We start from the raw sequence: 19,550 nt of genomic DNA, 5'->3' as shown, positions 1-19,550 counted from the left end.
ATCCTTAAATTTGCAAAGTGGTTTCTATCACAGCAGCAACTCCCACAGCCTAAGGGCACTTGCTCATTAAGATCTGATTCCTGAGTATAAGCTATAGGCAAATTAGATGACTGGCATATTAACTCCAAATCCAAAATTTAGTTCCCATAAAGATAAACTTCTCTTAATGGAAAGTATAACTTTTATTTAAAGGAAGTATTTTCATTTTTAATACATTTACATGTTAGCGTTTCACTGAATTTTTGAAAAGAAAAATAAAACAAATGCATACCTTTGACTCCACTTGGTTTAGCATAAGTGGAATGTCAGAAGTTGTTGACTTGGGAATACCAAGGGTATCACAGATAGCTTGAACTTCCTGATAAATCTCACTATTTTTATCTAATTGAGAATTTTTACGTTTCTTGTTCTGTAGTATCTGTAAAGCTTGAAGCTCTGTACTTAAAAATACTGTAAGAAAAGGGAAAAACAAATAATGTTAAATGTATACAAACTCCTTGAAAATCCCACTTCTGGGTATATACCCCGAGGAATTAAAATGAGATCTCAAGGAGATCTGCACCACTGTGTTCCCGGCACCATTGTTCACAATAACCAACATACGGAAACAATCTAAGTGTTCTTCAACAGATGAATGGATAAAGAAAATGTGGTATATACATACAATGGAATGTTATTCAGCCTTAAAAAAGAAGGAAATCCAGCCATCTGCAACAACATGGATAAATCTGGAAGACACTACACAAATGAGCCAGAAATGTGGCAGATACCGAAGTACAAATACTATATATATCACTTTTATGAGAAATCTAAAACGGTCAAACTCATAAAGCAGAAAGTAGAATGGTAGCTGGCAGGGGAGGAGAAACAAGGAGTTACCAGTTAAATATAAACTGTTTTAAGAACTGGTGTCTGTTTTTCGAGAGAGAGTCCTCATGAACCAAGTCGGATACTCAACGGTCAGTTACACAAGATGAGAGGGTCCTAGAGATCCGCTGCCTCACAGCACAGGGCCTGTAGTTCACACCACCCTATTGTATACTTAAAAATTTGCTAAGAGGGTAGACCTCGTTGTGTTCTTAATCACAAGAAGAAATGGAGGACAGGAGGAAACTTAACAACAAAAAAGAAAGAGACAGTGCCCACCCACAAACAGTTTAAAGTCCAGTAGAAGACTCACACCAGTAAATCAATGACTTAAGAATGTGTAAGAACATGTAAAGCTCTGATAAAATATTCTCTCTCTCATACGCAAAGTGCTCAAGCCAGGGCAGAATGTATAGCTCTAACTGATCTATACGCATAATCTGAATAATTGTTTGCCTTCATGACAGACCACCCCAGGCTGTTCACAAGTCCCTTTACTGTCACCATTTCATTTAATCCTTTCAGCAGTCATATGTAAGAAAATTACTGAAAATTCTTAGATGGTTATTTATAATCTTGTTTTAAATTAACTTTCACTACAGCAGTTAAAATATTGGGGGTTTGCTTGTTTTTATTTGTTTAAAGTTTCTCTCTCTCTCTCTCTCCCCATAATTTAACACTGTAGTTTCGACTTCAGCTGAGCAGAAATATTATCTGAGAAACTATTCAAGTTTCCAGGTGCCAGGGTTCCACACTGAGTTTCTGAACCAGTAGATCCGAAGTAAGAGTAGGGCATCTATGATTCTCACGGGCACAGAGAATTGAAAGCAACAGATTTAAAGACTTTTTCATGCAATCTACACGTTACACAGTCCAAAGTGCCCACAAAAAGTTAAGATCAATATGTATCAAACTTTGCTCATGAGGTCTATGCCACGGTCCCTCTGATTTCAAAACCTCATTAACACAAATCACCAGTTCTTCAAAAATGTATATTTTGGACAGAACCTTGGCTGAAGTCCACCTTTGTTCTATGGACACATGCTCTATGTAATAATACAAACAAGAGTTCAGCCTAGTTTTTAAAATGCTAATCCATGCAGATGGTAAACAATACAGGGAAAAGTCTTCAGATTTCCCTTCCTGAGGCAATCGCCATAATTAGTTCCTTGGCTATCTTTTTAGGCATATATATGTGTATGTATATTTAGTATACACATCTACCATTTATGCACTTTTATTTCTTTTATACAAACAAGGCATACTATACATGTTCCCTATATTATTTATTTACCAATATATCTGAGAGATCATTCCTTATCAGCACATTTGAACTGTTTTCTTTCTAATGGCTATATAGTGGTAGCATGGCAAAGATGTATCATTCCTACTTAACTAATGTTGTGTCACTGGAATTAACCCCTGGACGTTTCCAAAAGGTGAAAAGAATTCACAGACTCAGCCTGAAATAAGGAGAGCAAGGAAGTAGGTTTATTCAAGAAGAAAGAAGCTGGCCTAGACATTGCCGAGGCAGAGGACTGCACCTAACTTTAGGTTAGCTTTTTCTTATACAGGAAAGTATAGTTAAATTTCCTTATAACAGAAGTGACATACACTTATGTCAGACGCATACACTGATGTCATGTGATTGACATATGTTGCTTTTATAACTAGTTTCTTCCTGCGCATGCTCCTACCCAGAATGCATAGAGAAAAACCCACGGAGGTCGGAGGTCGGGGAGATAGGGGGTGGCCAAGCCTTAATGTTCATTCCATTCTAATTGCATTATAATTAGGCTCCAGTTCAACTAAGCAGGTTTTGGCAGTTTGTGCATGTGTGAAGAACCAGTTAAAACCAGTTGTGTCTTATCTCCTCTTTTTATGAGGGTGTAGACATCTTAGATTTATTTCTAGGGGATAAGCCCAGGCAGTTCCTGGGAAGGGGATGCAGGCCTGGGCAGTCCCCCTTCAGGTTCCTTTATTAACCCTTTTCTGCCTCATCAACTAGGACAATGCCATAATGAACATCCTTTTGGGACATATCTGTACTGTTGAGGAAACAAATATGTATATGCAGTCATGGAATTTCCAAGTCAAACGGCAGGTGAATTTTAATTGTAGTATTAATAATTTGCTCTTCCAAAAGGTTTTACCAGTTATTCACCACACTCTAATGCCTACAGTATAAGAGAATGATTTACTCCCACAAACTCTGTATTATCTTTGTTGGCTTTTTTTGTATTTGTTAGACCAGTAAGTGAAAAAATTGTATGCTGTCATTTTGTTTTGTAACTCTAACTTTGAGAGATACTGTGCATTTTTTCAGGTTTAAAAGCAGTTTTTAAAAAACTTTTCTCTGTAAAAGCCTGTGCATGTCTCATAAACTCGATACATATTTTCAGTGAGCTATCTTTTTCTTCTTGATTTATAAAAGCTCTCCACATAGTAAGGAATTTGGCCCTTTTTGTTTTATACATATTGCAAACACTTCCAAGAAGAACATGAAGAAGCTTCTTATATATGTATGTTTTAAAGACAGTTAAACTAAAGATGGAATAGATGCTGGTAAGATTGTGAACTGGTATAACCTTTCTGGAGCAAAACGTGGCAATATATACTTAGACGACAGATTTTTTTTTTAATGTTCATAATTCCTGTCTAAGTAAAAGTAATCCAAAATTATGAACAAAGAAATTAATTTAAAATGGAAAAAAAAATCCAAGTACCCCCAAATTTGAAATTTATTTAAAAAATGTTAGGTCCATAGCATAGAATACTTATGTGGCCAATTTAAATTCTTTTTAAATATTAATATTAAAAGATGGGGAAATGCTCACAATACATTAAATGAAGAGAAAGAAAAGGAACTGTATATATATAACAGGATCTCAATCTTATTTAAATGTGTGTCTACAAAGGAAAAAGAGAAGGGAAAAGAAATACACCCAAAAGTTACTCATGATTCTCTCTTGGGAGTGAGATTATAAATGATTTTCTTCTTTACAGTTTCATCTACTTTGTAAGAGTTCTATGATTAGCATGTTATATAGGTAGTTATATGCTACACATTTAACACTAACTCCTCATCTTACTCCATCTACTGAGGATGTAGTATTTTCATAATCAGGAAAAAACCTATACCAACTTCTCCTGTATCTCCTCTTTACTTTTACTTGTACCAGAAGCCTTTATTACTATTATTGCTGAGCTTCTTAGCAGCTAAGGCAAAAAGGGAAACATGATGAATTACATAGTTTTCATAGACTGATATAAAGAGCATGCAAGTTCCTCTAGGCCATGCTTCTTAGCTCCCTTTCTGTCCCAATATACCAAAGGATTACTGTGATCTCCAATAACTTAAAATTCATTAAATCAGTAACTCACACTGAATGGAAGATGGGGAAACTGCAAGAAATGGGCGGCATAATTTTTATTTCCCACACACACACAAGGTAATTCAAATGTCAACATGCCCATCATCACTACTTGTTAAACACATACATGCAGTTTTTGCTCTAATGAAACAAACATTACTAACACTAGAGCCTAGAAGAAATATATCACATGGATCTTTTTACAGATGGTATAAACCTAATAGAAATCTTCGATAATAGATGTTAGAAAAAATTTTCAAATGGCCACTGTAGAGCTTTCAAAAAGCATGAAATTACATTAAGTAAGAAATTTTTGAAGGGACCCAATGCAAATAAATGGATATATTATTTAAAGTAATTGTTTAGCTATAGGGTAATTTATACTCCAAATTCACCCCTGACGAAAATAGACCACACTCACTAGAATTCAAGTGGCCCAAGGGAGCACTTTTTTTTTTTTTTAACTGATATATCCCTAATGCCTGGATCAGTTACTGGTACAACAGTAAATAATCAATACATATTTTTGAACCCACTATCATTCAGTGCCTATCATTAAAGCAAGATCTGATAATCTGTTTAGCAGCCTAATTTCAGAGAGTTAAGATTAAATAAGACTTTGGAAATCACCAACTTTAGCCATCTAGTCATAAATGCTAAAACATGAAGTAGGTGAAAGAAATATTACTAAAATACCATGTAAATTACAAAAATAGGGAATTCTATATTGGCCCAAAAAAAAATCATGAGTGTTAGAAATGAAAATTTATACTACGTTTATATAAATAGCTGAGTTAGTTTCATATTTTAAGTCAAATGTTAAAACTTTCTAAACATACAAAATGTCTAATGCTTCATTAATGAAACTTCATAAATCTTGACTTTAAAAAAAAACAAAAAACAGATCAAACATTCACTTAAATGTTCCAAGAAAGATAACTTACACAGAAGTTTCAAATGGTCATCCTTCTTTTTTAAACGGTCTTTAATATCTCCCGATATGAGTACAGAATATGGACATGCCATTTCTTTTAAAAAACCACTTATTTCAAGCTGGAAGCTTTCTAGATCATCTGTCCCTTAAAACGAAAAATTGTAAGACATTTACTGAAAAAGTACCATACAATCTGTTACTATAAAATCTACCACTAGTTAATTTCACTTTTTACATTCAATTCTATCACTTTGTCGTTAAATCCTTACACATGTGACCTCGAAGCTTAGGTAAAGGTATCTAAACAATTTCAACATATAGAAAATAACTCCTAAATTCAGAAATATAATTATAAATTTAAGAACATAAGTATCTAATTATGAGATTATAAGTATTTTTATATTTAAACCTTGGTAAGGATGTTCCAATGTGGACTTTTCATAAAAGCAGATAAAATGAAAATATTTTATGCAAGTAACCAAAATATAAAAAGCATTTTTATGGCTATAATTGTGATTTGGCTTCAGAGCAAACGATCCATTTCTGTTATATTTCTATGGATTCAAATAAATGAAACCACCTAATTAGCCTCACTGCTTATCTTTCTTTCATAATCCAATTGTGTAGGAGCTTATATCACAGGTTTTCAATTTAGCTTATTTTATTTTGCCTCAAGTGAATTCTATTAGATTTGGCAAGGAAAAAAAACAGGATCGCTTCAAAAGGGAAGACTACTTTGTCCCCTAGCAAATGACCAATAATTTTTTTAATTTTTCATTTTATTACACTATCTGAATTTCTACCAATCCAAGACCCACAAGGACTCTAGTTACCAAGATGGTAGTGAATTAAACAAATTTTATGAGGAAGTACAGGAATTTTTTTATACAAGTATTCCTCTGTGAATCCGTGTCCTGAGTCACAAGCTTGGTAATACAATTTAACTGGGGATTATATATGCTTTAAAAAAACACACACCTTAATTCAAAATAAACAGTATTCAGAAACTAAACTTTTTAAATAACCAAATTCAGACTCTACTTTTTCTTAAGAACAATATTCAGGTTATGATACCAGATAAACAGTAATTGTTTATAATTTCACACAAATTGAAGAACCAATTTTGAATTAATATAAAATTTAATCCAAAGATATTTAATATAACATACTGAAGTTCTTCATATTAGTGATTTTTCTTTGTACAGTGAGCACATTGTAGACAAAACTGTAAATCATAAACTATAGAGACAGGTTACTTGGTATGTTGTTAGGCTAACAGGAAAGATCCCTGGTGAAATAAACAAAAGACAGCTATATCCCGAAAATCCAGGTTCTGGAATGTCTCCTTCACTCCAGGACAAAGATATGAGAACATGCCTTGAGGTAAATAAATTATCTCAAATCCCTTTTGGCCCGACAAAGGAGCAGGTCTGATGGATATGAATGGTTTATTTCGTTAATCCCTTCATGATGGGCAAACAGGACAGTAGAAGGCTCCAACCCCCTTCCCCAAGCAGGCAAGGGAAGGTATAAAAGTAAGAACTTTTGCCTCAGTCACTGGGCACCCCCATTCGGGACCCCTCCTGCTTGGGAGCTCTGACCCTTTGCTTTCAATAAACTATCCTCTTTTTAAAACTCTTCGCCTCTCCTGGGTCCGTGTTTCCATTCAGTCTCACGAGACACGATTTCGGCATTCACTCACTCACAAGTCGCCTACATCATTTGGGGACTCACAGAGACATATTCCCACATCACTATTGTTTCTTTTTACTATTAAACAGAAAAGTAAATTAAAACACAATACAATACCAGCTGAAGTGATACTTTCTTCCAAGTTGCACAGTGATTTTATTTGAGAGCCTAACCAAACACAAAGCTCTGAAAATTCAGGGGAAGATAGTCCACCCTCAGCTGCCTTGGTAAGGGCTTGCTCGTCTAACAGTGGTCCCTTATACCTAGAAAGGAAAATATAAAAAGTTAAAAACAAACAAACAAATCCCTAATATTCTTTATCATAGGCTATTGCCTGTTTCTGTAAATAAATTTTTATTGGCATACAGCTAATAAACATATCCATTTACAGACTGTCTCTGGCTGTTTCCACAGTGCAATGGCTGAGTTGAGTAGTGACAAAGATAGTATGGCCAAAAGCCTAAAAGTTTTACTATCTGGTCTGTCATAGTTTGCCAATTTCTGCTCTATATAATTAACATTCATTTGGCTTTTTTTGGTATTTTAACATTTTTAAAAAGTAAAATTATCAACCAAGTTTAAGAGAAATATTACATAAACACAAAGTCAAACAGCAAAGTCTAAAAATCATAGTAGGTAACAAGAGTAAGAAAAAGGAAACATAGTGAAGTTGTGAAAAAAAGAAGATGCACATTTTAAATTTAAAAAGTTAAAGCTGAAAAAGACCTGAGACCATTTTAACCTAAATTATTTATTTCGTAATTTTATACTTTTAAAACATTGCCACAAAATATAGAACCTTAAAATTTTTAATCATTTTGTATATTTTCTTAATTGAATTGCATACCAGTTTTTCACTTTTATTGTTCTTTCTTCAACTGAACTTTTTTTTCACATTATAATCAAATATTTTAACATATTCGATGGGCTTTAACCCATTGCAGTTATTTTTCTTTTGCTATTCAAACCCTGGTTAGTGGGAGGCCATTCATGTTAGCCAAGGAGTCCTGTGACTTATCCCCAGTATTCGTGGAATACTTCCATTGCTTTGTTTTCTAAGACAAGATGTTCCTGTCCCATACCTATAATCAGCCATGTCTCTAAGAAGCCCTGATTCCTTTTAATGGTAGTTCAAGTACACGACCTGGTACTAAAGGTTAGTCACTATATCTATACCTTTTTAAGAGAAATTACATCAGGAGTTCACCTTGCTAGTTCCTATTCAAATTTAGAATTGTGGCGTTTTTTAATTTATTTTATTTTACATTTTTATCTATTTTCTCTTACAATGAAATTCTGGTTTCTAATGACATTTATATAAACCTAAAACATAAATATAAATTACATGTAGTTTCAGAATAGGAAAACCAGTATTATTAATTACGCAAAACAATTGATGTTTTTATCATTAGAATATGTTCCAGTAAGGATGTATAAAAAAAAAAAAAATTCCTTCCCATGTGATTAAAACACCCACTCAACATACTGACAGAACTTTGTTTCATTTTGCTTTTAATTTTTAGGGATTTGTCTTTTTTTGTTGCGATTTTATTTTTATTAAATTTTGCTTTATAATTATTTAAAACATTTATATGGTTTTAAAATCTAATTTACAAAACAAGGTACATTCAGACAAATCTAGTTTACAATCTTAATCTTGTTCCCTCTACTCTGTTCCCTCCCTCCCCCATAGGTAATCGTATTTATTAGTTTTCGTTTGTCATTCCATGTTTTTAAATATAAACATATATACTTTTTCTTCTTTACATAAAAGGTAGCCTATATATACTGCTCTGTTTCTTACTTTAAACACATCACACATACACATATTTACATGTACTAGAGATTTGTAGAGTTATTGCTCATTTTTACTGTTGTGTAATAGCACTTCACTGTCTGGATGCACCGTATTTTATTCTCTATGCTCCCCTGAAGGACATTTGGATTGTGTGTAATGTTTTGCTGTTATTAAAATATTTGGCAAATTTTTGTCAGTGTATAGCTGGGTAGATTCCTGTAGGTGGGATTGTTAGGTCAAAGGGTAAGTGGATATGTAACTTTGCTAGATAGCATTAAATTCTCCTCTACAGGGGCGGCACCATCAGGTATGACAGTACCCATTCCCCCATAACTCACCAAAGTTGTCAAACATTGGGATTTTTGACCATTTGGTATCTCAGTATAGTTTTAATTTACATTTTTCTTAAGAACAAGGCTGTACATCTTTTGCATTTCTTTTTCTCTAAATTCTCTGGTCCTATCTCATGAAGGGGGAGTATTTTCAAATCTCCACACTGAGGGTAAGAAATTAAGGGTTAACAGAGTTAGGATACCTGTTTTAAGTAGCAGGCCAGGTACAGTGGTAGGCATATTCCCCCGTGTGTGTGTGTGTGTGTGTGTGTGTGTGTGTGTGTGTGTGTGTGTATACATTTATAAATGAATATATTCATTTACTTATAATTCACTTAATCTTTACAGTGATGCTTTGAAGTTAGTATTATCCTAATTCTGTAGGACCAGAAGATAAATAACTAAATAATGACATGCTAATTTAAATTCAGATTTGACCTCAAATGCTCCATGTGAACTTTTAAACTTCTATCTACAATAATATGGAAACTAGGCAAACAACCTGGTCAGGTGACGCAGCCAAGTAAAGGCAGAGCTGGGACTAGATGGCTGGCTGCTCCTGCAGCCAACACTGCTTCCTCATTCATTCATTGCCTGTCCTCCATTTCTTACAGTACCTCTCATTGGGACTTAACAGAAAACATTTTATTCCCCCTACTTGCTTTCATTTCTGCAATAATCATAAACCGTTGAATAAATTTAACTAATTCAGATAGTTATTTTTACTAAAATTCCAACTATAAAATTCAACAAAATTGATTAAATCACCAAAATGCTAAATTTAGAGGGGAAAAAACCCAGTCATTAATGCCTCAGCTCATCAAATCAGGTAAAAATAAAAACTAAATGCATTTAACAAAGCTAACATCTAATAACAATCACAATCATAGCAGCAACTAACATTTATAAATTGCTCTTATGATAGGCCAGTGCTGTGTGCTTTATGTATATTGCCTCGTTTAATTGCCACAACATCCTGAAAAATAGGTATTGTTATTTTGCTCTGAATTTGTTGTAGTTGTGTATACTTGAACTTAACTAGTGCCCCTCTTACTGCAAACACTGGGGATACCTCCCCTAGGCCCAGACTCCCCCAGGCGTCCTCCATCCACTGGAACCATAGCTGCTGGTCTGACACTACTTCAAGATGGGGGATCCAATCTTCAGTCTGTTAGGGCCATTGGCAAACCTCAACAAAGACACAGCCAGGGCCTACTTTACTTTCTGTTTTCTATTTTCATCAACCAACATATAAAATATGAAACCCTTTCCCCCTGTCATTTACTGACCCTATTGGCTTGCCTCTGATCCACTCTCCAGTTGCCCCTGCTTCCCAGACACTTCCACTATGTTCCATCCATAAACAAATCTCCCACATTGTCAATCTCTTCTCAGAAAGATTATGCCTACACCTCGAGCTTTGGCTAGTTTACTCTCTCGAGTTCCTTAAGATCAGATGGTAGGGTTTGTCCTCCTGGTTTTCCAATACAGCATTCATATCATTGCTCCCTCATTATCTTATATTCCTGCTCTCTCTAGGCACCCTCTTTCTCTTGTGACTTTCATCTATCAATCTCTTGGATAATCCCAAACATTCCCTGTGCTCAGTTTTCCTTTCCATCCCCATTTTTGTTATGTTTCTTTAAAGTCCATACATATACCCTATCCAATACCACAAGTTCCCAATTCCCTATCTCCCTCTTTTCCAACCTTCACCACATGTCCATGAGCCACCCACAGACCTTGTCATCACCAGTACTCCACCTCTGAAATCGCTAATTCAAACATGTCACTTCCCAAACACAACCTACATCGATCCTTTCAGCTTACTCTTCTGACCACTCACCTACAACTGTGATATCATCTCTACCTCCACTCCACTGGTTGCTCTGTATTCTCTACATTTACTGGCTCCCTGCTGTTTTCACTTTCTTCCCTATTCAATTTAGATTCCAAGCTGTATCTTTTCATTTTGGTGCTCAGTAAATACCTACTGAAGAAACAAATCCTTCATATGCTCATCTCCTTCAATTCTAATATTCAGTCAATCACTAAGTCCTATAATGCACTTCTTTCCATATCCACTGCCACTAAGCAACCATCACTTCTTGCCTAGACTACTAACTAAATTCTCCAATCCACTCTTCACCTTGCTGACACAGGTCACTTTTCTAACTAGACAATAAATCCTTTTTATTTAAAATCCTTCAATCATGCCCCATTGTTATGACAAAAAACAAAATCTACAATACAGCCTAAAAGGTGCTGTGTCCTGGTCCACACCTAACTTCAATCCAATATTCCACCACACTGGCCTTTGCTTTCTGACCTCCAGCCACATTAGCCTTCCAGTTCTTCTAATACAGCATGTTCCTTTCAACTTCACGGTCTTTCATATTTTGTTCTCAGGACTCCTTTGTTCTCCTTTCCTATCCAACTTCACCTAGTTAACTCCTATTCATCCTTGCTATTGCAACTCAAATGTCACTTCCTCAGGAACCTATCACTATCCCTAAGACTATATAGTTCCTCCTGTCATGTGTTGTCACCCTGTTCTCTTCCTTTAAATCACTTATTATAGTTAATATTTGTGTGATCATGTCTCTCCACTGAACTGTAAGCTCCACAGGGACAAGAGAAAGTCTATTTTGTTCACCACTGACTTCTCACAACAGTGTCCAATATAGAGTCGGGCTCAATAAATACTTGAAATAAACTTCTCTCCATAATGGTGTTCTCAGCCTAAGTTGAGAAGCTTTTTAAAAATATGTATGTCTATAACTGCACCCCTGAAGATCACGATTTAGTCAGCCTGTGGTATATACAAGACTGGAACATATTTTCACAAGCTCCACACATGACTTTGATGCACAATCAGGATTGAAACACACTGTTCTAAAAAATCATAAGACTGTCAGAACTGAAAGACTTCGGAAAGTTTGCTTTGGCCTGCTCCATCCACAGAAGAGGAAACTAAGTCATTTCTACCTTGTTTTCATTTATAATATACTGTATCACTAAATTGTTCTTTCACATAGATTTCCTCTTTTATTTCCTTTCACATAGATTTCCTCTTTTATTTCCTCCCTTTAAATCCTGTTTTATCTGAAAAATAACTACAGTATCTTCTCTGATATACTAAATGCTTTAATCACAATAGAAAACGCATTATTCACAATCTACATGGATAGTATTTTAAAAGTGTTCAATTATAACACATATTCTAAATGAACAACTACTTTTTTCACATTTCATCATTTACAGAAAATTTAAACTTCAAAACCTTCTCCTCAGTTATTCCAGGAAAAATCAACTCTAAAGTGTGTAAATTGTTTTACTTTCCATATTGAATAATCTGAAACAAATTTTCCTTGATAAAGGTCAAGATTATAGCAAACTTCATTTTTCAAAACACCTGTAATACAAACAAAGTCAAGGAATGGGGGAAGAAAAAAAAGCACTGACTTTACCTTTTTCATAAACTATTTACAGAATCCCACTATTCTCACCTGGAGTACATCAGAGGTCAAACGGTTTGAGGCCTAAACACTTCCATTAAGTATTTTAACTTCTTGTTTTGGGTACTTCTTTAATTAAGTTAAATGAGAATTTTCAAGGGATTTCACAGAAGTAAAAATGCCCCCTAAATAACCACTGGCTCTGTTCTTTCATTTGGCAAACATTTATTCAGAATCTACTAAATGCAAGGCTCTATAAAAGTGGGTCATTGCAAAGCAGGTATTATCAGGGTCCAAAAGAATCAGCTGATAGAGGAGCCAGTGCAGCTTTAGGGAAAAATAAAGGGGGTGAGAGGGGTTCAACCTTCACAATTGCACTACCAAGGCACAGCCTATCCCATTCAAGAAACTCCAGCGGTGGAAAGGCGAACACTCATGCAGATGGCTCCGATCTCTCTAAGTGTAGTTTTTGACTCTCAACTATCTGGCCTGGCCTATGCATATCTCTGTGCACTCTGTTCTTTGAACGTTTCTTCATTCATTTACCCATTCCTTCAACCACTATTTATGGTGCTAGACACCACAACGGGATGGTGTTGGGAATGAGACAGGCAAGGCACCTGTTTTCCTGGAGCTGACTGGAGGTGGGGTTGGGGGGTAGGGAGCAGAAGCATTCAAGAGACAATAAGTGTGCAGGACGAAGAGAATCTGGAATCGGGACAAGCGCTGTGAAGGACAGATGGGATAAGGCTGAAGTCGCCACTACGTTGCTCGCACTGCTCCGCACGCACACCAGTATTAGCATCATCCCAGAGGTTCTCCTAGCACTGACCACTCGGAATTGTAACTCCTAGTGCACTCTTCGTAGCCCCCGCGACTACGGAAACCAGTCATCTGAAACTCTCTTTCCTCGGTCTAGCCCATAAATATGCACGAATGGAACACCTATGAACACCAAGTAAATACATAGCTAACGAACAAATGAAACCGTTGAATGGATGGACTCGCGCTGTACCAAAACAGTTTCTCGGGTCCAGGAGGCAGAAGAGATTCTCTCCTGGGCCCTAATTACGCCACAGGTGGCACACCGCCGCAGGCAGCAGTCCGCGGTCGCAGGCCGAGTTCCGGCGCCTCCCACCGGGCGCGACAACGACGTCAACAAAAACATCCCGCGCTGGACAGGGGCAGGCTTCCCCGGAGGACGGACACGAGCCGGGCCGCTCCGCGCCATGGCCGCAAGTCCCGGCTGCCGAGTTCCGAGGCACGCAGTGTGGAAGAGGGGGCCACGCGCCCCGGCTTCCCGACCCTACTCCACGCCCTACCCCACAAACCGCTTTATCTCCCGCCGCCCTCTTAACTCCGTCGGCGCCGGAGGGACAGAGGCAGAGGAGGCCTGCACCGAGCTGCCCGAGCCCAGAGGAGACCCACAGGGAGGAGACTGCATCCGCCGCGCCAAGGGAAAGCTTACGTTTTCGGAGGAAAGACGTCGCCAGGAATACTCACCCCAGCGCCTCTAGAGTGTCCAGCACGTCCCCCTCCATCGTAGGTTCGGGACCCTGCTCCGGCCCTCTCATGGTCCTTTGGCCCAAAGCTGTTCACCGCTCTAAGGAGCCCGCCGGAAACCGGTGTTACGGCGCCAAGGTTCCGGTTGGAGTATCGGCTACAAAAGCCTGGGAGCGCTTCTGACGGCCGGCGCGATGGTTCCTGGCCCAGAGGCAATCGACCCTCAGTGTCTGAAACGGTTTTACGTAATAATAATCATAACCTTTAAAAAAAATAATAATAACATATGGTAACTATAATTTTAATGTATATGTATATAGTCACAGGATGTGGTGTAGAGCATAGGGGATAGAGTCAATGGAATTGTAACAGCTGTATACGATATCAGAGGGGTAGTAGATTGGGGGAGAGGGAGTTACCCTATCATTTTATAAGGGGTGTAAATGTCTAATTATTACATTGTTTTGTACACCTGAAACTAATAAAAAAAATAATAATAGTTTTTGAGTCATGTCACCTGAGGCTCCGAAGACTGAAAACAGAGGCAAGCCATCCCCACTGCATTCTTTCTGAATTCTTGACTTACAGAATCCATAAGGACGATGTATGTTATTTTAAATCCGCCAAGTTGGTTTAATAAGAAGAATAGATAACATGAACTTAATGGTAAAGGAATAAGCTTCTAAAGGGAAGATAATGAAATGGATAGGAGCTATGTTGGGCCACCAGCAGTCACTCTGTCTTGGGCTGCCATATTCACTTTTCATGTTTACTTTCAATACCTACCTTCCCACATTCCGATTTACACTGGTTTTTGTGTTGAAAATTAGTTATATGGAATCAGGACTCCTAGGACTAATGTAATCTTGTTTTCTGTGTGATGCTAGGTAGTAAGGGAAGGATGTCTTTGGTGATGCAATGTTAAAAGCATTCAGATCCATCTGCAAAGATTCCAGAGAAAATGGCTAGGTGCTGCTTAACACAAGAAGTCAAAATCCCACAAGAAAATATGATCAGAAAACATCCTCTAAGGAGTAATTTAGGGTAAAATTTATACATAAAACCTCACTCCTCCCATGTCTGTGTTAAAAGTAAATTAGCCGGAGACCACACCAAGCACGAACTTATAGTCTGATAAAATCAGACATAATTGATTTACATTGAGGGAGCACATTGCAGAGGAACTGTATTAGTCAGGGTTCTCCAGAGAAACAGAATAGGATGGATGGATGGATGGATGGATGGATGGATGGATGGATGGATGGATGGATATAGACAAACACAGATAATACAATTGACTCACGGTTATGGAGGTTGAGAAGTCCTAACATCTCCCCTCTGTAAGCTGGAGAATCAGGAAAGCCAGTGGAATAGAAGTCTGAAAGTCCAAGAACCAGAAGCTCTGATATTTGAAGGTAGGAAAAGATGGATGCCTCAGTTCAAGAAAAGAGAGTATTTGCCTTTCTTTCATCTTTTTGTTTTATTCAGGCCCTGAATGGATTGGATGATGTCCACCCACACTGGTGAAGGAAGATCTTCTTTACTCAGTCTACAGAATCAAATTCTAACCTCTTTTGGCGATACCCTCACAGGCATACCCAGAAATATAATGTTTTATCTGCTATCTGGGTAACCCATAGCCCAGTCAAGATGACATGTAATATTAACCATCACAGGAACTGTGGCATGCCTCTCAACAAGAAAAGGAAACAACTTGTGTAAGGTTTGGATTCCGCTGAAGGATTCTAGAAAGTGGCCATCAATTCTGGATTGGTTGCTACTTCTGAGGTGGGATTAGAAGTGGGTATTAACTAGGGATAGGGTGCTGTCATGAAGTGTCCTCTGTAATACATGGGTGAAGTAGACTGGGTCCAGGGGCATCACTGATAAAAATGCAGTGGTCACTTAAAGTGCAGGTCACTGTGCTGTTGGGAAGAGCAGTGCCCCTTTTGAGTCCCTACATTGCTCATTGTAGGGACTTCAGCCTGGAGTTGCCAAGGCTTATATTATCATCATGTAGAGAGAACTTCCTTGAGGATAAAATCAACATGGACTAAATCAGACCTGGGGCCCACAGAAAGCCTTCAATCCAGCTTTAACTGAAAATCCATCTCTTGAATTCCCCATTACAGAAGAAAACACATTCTTGCTTAAGCTACCCTTGAAAGCCACTCCCAACTAATACAATCCTGATAACATTTCCTAAGGTTCTGCAAGCCCACCTGGTACCTCCAGACAGCTTTTGACCTGAACTCCAAAGAGAAGCTTGCAGCCTGTGTGTGTGTCTCTGTGTGTGCATGAACATGCATATGTGTGGGGGAGAAGGGAGTATGCATTTCATAGTACCTGCAATGCTTTGCTTTGGTGTTGGAGAATTATCATATGTATGACATTTATATGAGGTTATACGTCTAAGCAACTAATAAATAAGAATCTGATATTCAATAAATTGGTTCTGTTTTTTGAGTACACATTTTGTACAAGTTGCTGAACTATACCCTCAGGAGAAAATAAATAATGACCTGATATCATCTGTGTCTTCAAAGATATAGTTACCTAGTAAGTCATAGTCAAGGCGAAAAGTAATGTGGGCAGTGAGCCTAACAGCATTTCAGAAGAAGCAGAGACCATTCAGATCATCAGAGGTGGAGAGAGCCCCCCACCAAGCACAGGATGGAAGCTGGGTTTTGACTGAGGAATAAGATTTAAACATAAGTGGGAAAGACGACATCTGAAAGGGATTTAGGTGAGGGGATAGAAAACAATTATAGAAAAATTGACCAGGACAGTTTGGGTCAAGAGAAGAGCTACTAAAGGGAAAGGAATGGATAAGTTTGGAAATGTAAGTTCAGATCAGTCAACAGAGACCGTGAGGATTCATGTCTTACTTGGTAGAAACTAGAAAGCCATTGTAGATTTCTGATTAGAGTAATATCAAGACAAAAGAGATTTTTAGAAAAACATACTTGACAATTTCATGCTTTTGACTGGGGTTTGAAAATGGAGAATGCTGGATGCTCTTGTCTAGACATAAGGTGATAAAGGTGTGAATGAGCCTTGGGGCAGAAGGAATGAAAGGACAAGGACAGCCAGTGTCCTCACTGAAAAAAGGAGAGAGGCTATATGAGGGGATGGAAGAAAGAAGAATCATAGAAGAGGTCATAACATTGTAAAGTAAAGAGCTATTGGGGATTACCTAACCTAGACCCATTTTACAGGTGAGCTGAGTTCCAGAGAGGCTGAGTGACTTGTTCAAAGTCACATGGGTGGTGACTACCAGAGCAGAGGAGCTGCCATAAAACCCATGCCTATCCTCCTTGCTCCAGCCTCCTCCGGGTGAAGATAGGAAGTACTGTCTACAATAGAGTGGTAGAGAAAGCTGAAAGACCTCAGAGCAGAGCAGTGAGGGTAATAATCACTGAAAAACTAAAAGTGAATGAGATAATGGCCCAGGGAGGAGAAGAGGAGGGTACAGGAGGTTATGTCCACCTCACCACTCCACCCCCATCTCCAGGATAAAACCATCAAGATATTAGAGAGTGGGGCCTTTACTCAGAGAAGTAAAGGGATTATAAATATCTGTGAGTCAGTAGGACTGGGCCTTCTGAGAAATTTGCTTGAAGAGAAGACATTTTAAAGCCCATTTGGAGATGTTAAAGCCCAGAGAGAGGAATCTGGGGGCTACATCTTAGTTTGAACCATCAACTCTCCTTCTAGCTTGTCCAGTTCTGTTCACCAGGATGGATCAGGAGTTAAAAATCAGAGCCGGGGCCGACCGTCTGACAACAAGGACCATGTCCAGAGCATCATGGGATTTATGTTCCAAGAAACAACAAAGGAGAAACAATGAAGGATCACTTGCCCATTTTTTAACTGGGTTACTTGTCTTTTTCTTGTGGCATTGTAAGAGTTTATAGATTCTCTTTATATTTATATTACAGTCCCCTAAAAGGCAGCCTCCTGGGTTTTTGATTCCTAACAGCAAGAAGGATGGTAATGGTAACAGACACTGAGGGCTCTCTAGTGGGCAAGGCAGAGGGAGGGAATAAAAGGAAACATAGATTTGTACATGTCCCTTCAGAGCCGTGGCGGTTTCACCTAGTCCCCCTTTCGCCAACAGGGGGATGCAGCCAATCTGCAGCACCTCCACCTCCCACACCACCGCCGACTGGAGCAATTCCAATTGATCTTCTATTCTCAGAGTTTACAGATCAAGCTAGCATTTCTTTAAACAAAAAGTTTCTAACTCAAACATTTTTTGAGAACTACTACTGCAAGGCACCCTCCAGCTGCATTTTGCGTCCCAGTGTTTTGGTGTCATTTGAATAAAAATATGAAAACCGGGATTTGACTTACTTCATCTGCATGGGCCCAGAAGCAGGGATGTCTGCCACTGAGAACCACCTGCAGAGCTTTCCACACAAACATCCATCCAGGCTCTGTCCTCAGAGATTCTGGCCCAGTAAGAGATGAGGCCTAGAAATCTGTATACAGGTGACCCTTGAACAACATGGCTTTGAACTGCACGGGTCTGCTTATACACGCATATTTTTCAATAAATACATACAGTACTGTAAATGCATTTTTTTCTTCCTTATGTCTTAATAACAACATTTTCTTTTCTCCAGCTTACTTTATTATAAGAATATAATGTATAATACAAACAATGCACAAAATATGTGTTAATTGACTGTTTATGTTATCATTAAGGCTTTCGGTCAATGGTAGGCTATTAGTAGTTAAGTTTTGGGGCAGTCAAACATTGTTTGAGGATTTTTGACTGAGTGGGGGTCAACACCCCTAACTCCTGTGTTGTTCAAGAGGCAAGTATATTTTAAAGTTTGGATGATTCTAATGAAGAGTAAGGCTTGTACTAAATTGTACTAAATAATTACATGCATTTTGACTTCACACATAGTGTAAATCAGCTACCTTTCCCTTTAAGTTTCAGATTTTTAAATATTAAAAAAATGAATTTAAAATATATTTCAAAAGTGTGGGGGAGGAAAGGGAAAGGTAAGGAGACTTAATGAGGTACCTTCCATTATGCTTGTCTTCCCAATTCTCCTCAAAATATGCACGTGTATATCCTTCTCTCACCAACTGGTCATCACATGTAACTTTTATGTCTGTGTTCATTATGCCTTTAACACTTGGCCTTTTCTGTTTTTGTTTTTGTTTTTTTTCTAGTCTGAGCCAAGCCATTGTGGAGTCTCATCCTTGTTACCTAGGCCAGTGACTCACGAGGTGATTGAGGTGATCAGATTTGGGACTGAAGCCTAAGCACTATTTTCAAGAGCATAACTTGGCTCCTACCTATCTTAACACTTGTAAAAGTATTGGGTCTCTTCCAAGTGAATAATACTAAAGGAGATAAACTCTATTTCTTCACAAGACTTTGAAACAAATCAACAAAATAAAACATTAGTTTCACAATCTGAAACACACTTCTTCACATAGATATCAATAAGGCCATGCAAACATCTAAACACTGAATACGTGCATGAATTAAAACCTATTTTCTCACACATAAAAGAAAGGATGACCTTTTTATGGGTGAATTTGTGAGGAAAGAGGGATTTGAGTTAGGAA

General features: G+C 37.8%; 1 protein-coding gene across 1 annotated transcript in view; it reads right to left on the bottom strand.

Annotated features, from left to right (window-relative positions):
- Nucleotides 1-14,193, bottom strand: part of FAM98B (family with sequence similarity 98 member B) — a 32,068-nt gene extending 17,875 nt beyond the window's left edge. Inside the window, exons 1-4 of the mRNA XM_081048228.1 lie at nt 13,959-14,193; nt 6,985-7,130; nt 5,186-5,320; nt 272-450 (exon numbers count right to left, since the gene is read on the bottom strand). Of these exons, the coding sequence (XP_080904354.1) occupies nt 272-450; nt 5,186-5,320; nt 6,985-7,130; nt 13,959-14,029 (531 nt within the window). The 5' untranslated portion in view covers nt 14,030-14,193. The remainder of the gene's footprint in view (nt 1-271; nt 451-5,185; nt 5,321-6,984; nt 7,131-13,958) is intronic.
- Nucleotides 14,194-19,550: the final 5,357 nt, after the last annotated feature.

Source organism: Rhinolophus hipposideros, assembly GCF_964194185.1.
Source record: "Rhinolophus hipposideros genome assembly, chromosome: 5".
Lineage (NCBI taxonomy): Eukaryota > Metazoa > Chordata > Mammalia > Chiroptera > Rhinolophidae > Rhinolophus > Rhinolophus hipposideros.
This window is presented reverse-complemented; position numbering and strand designations above follow the sequence as displayed.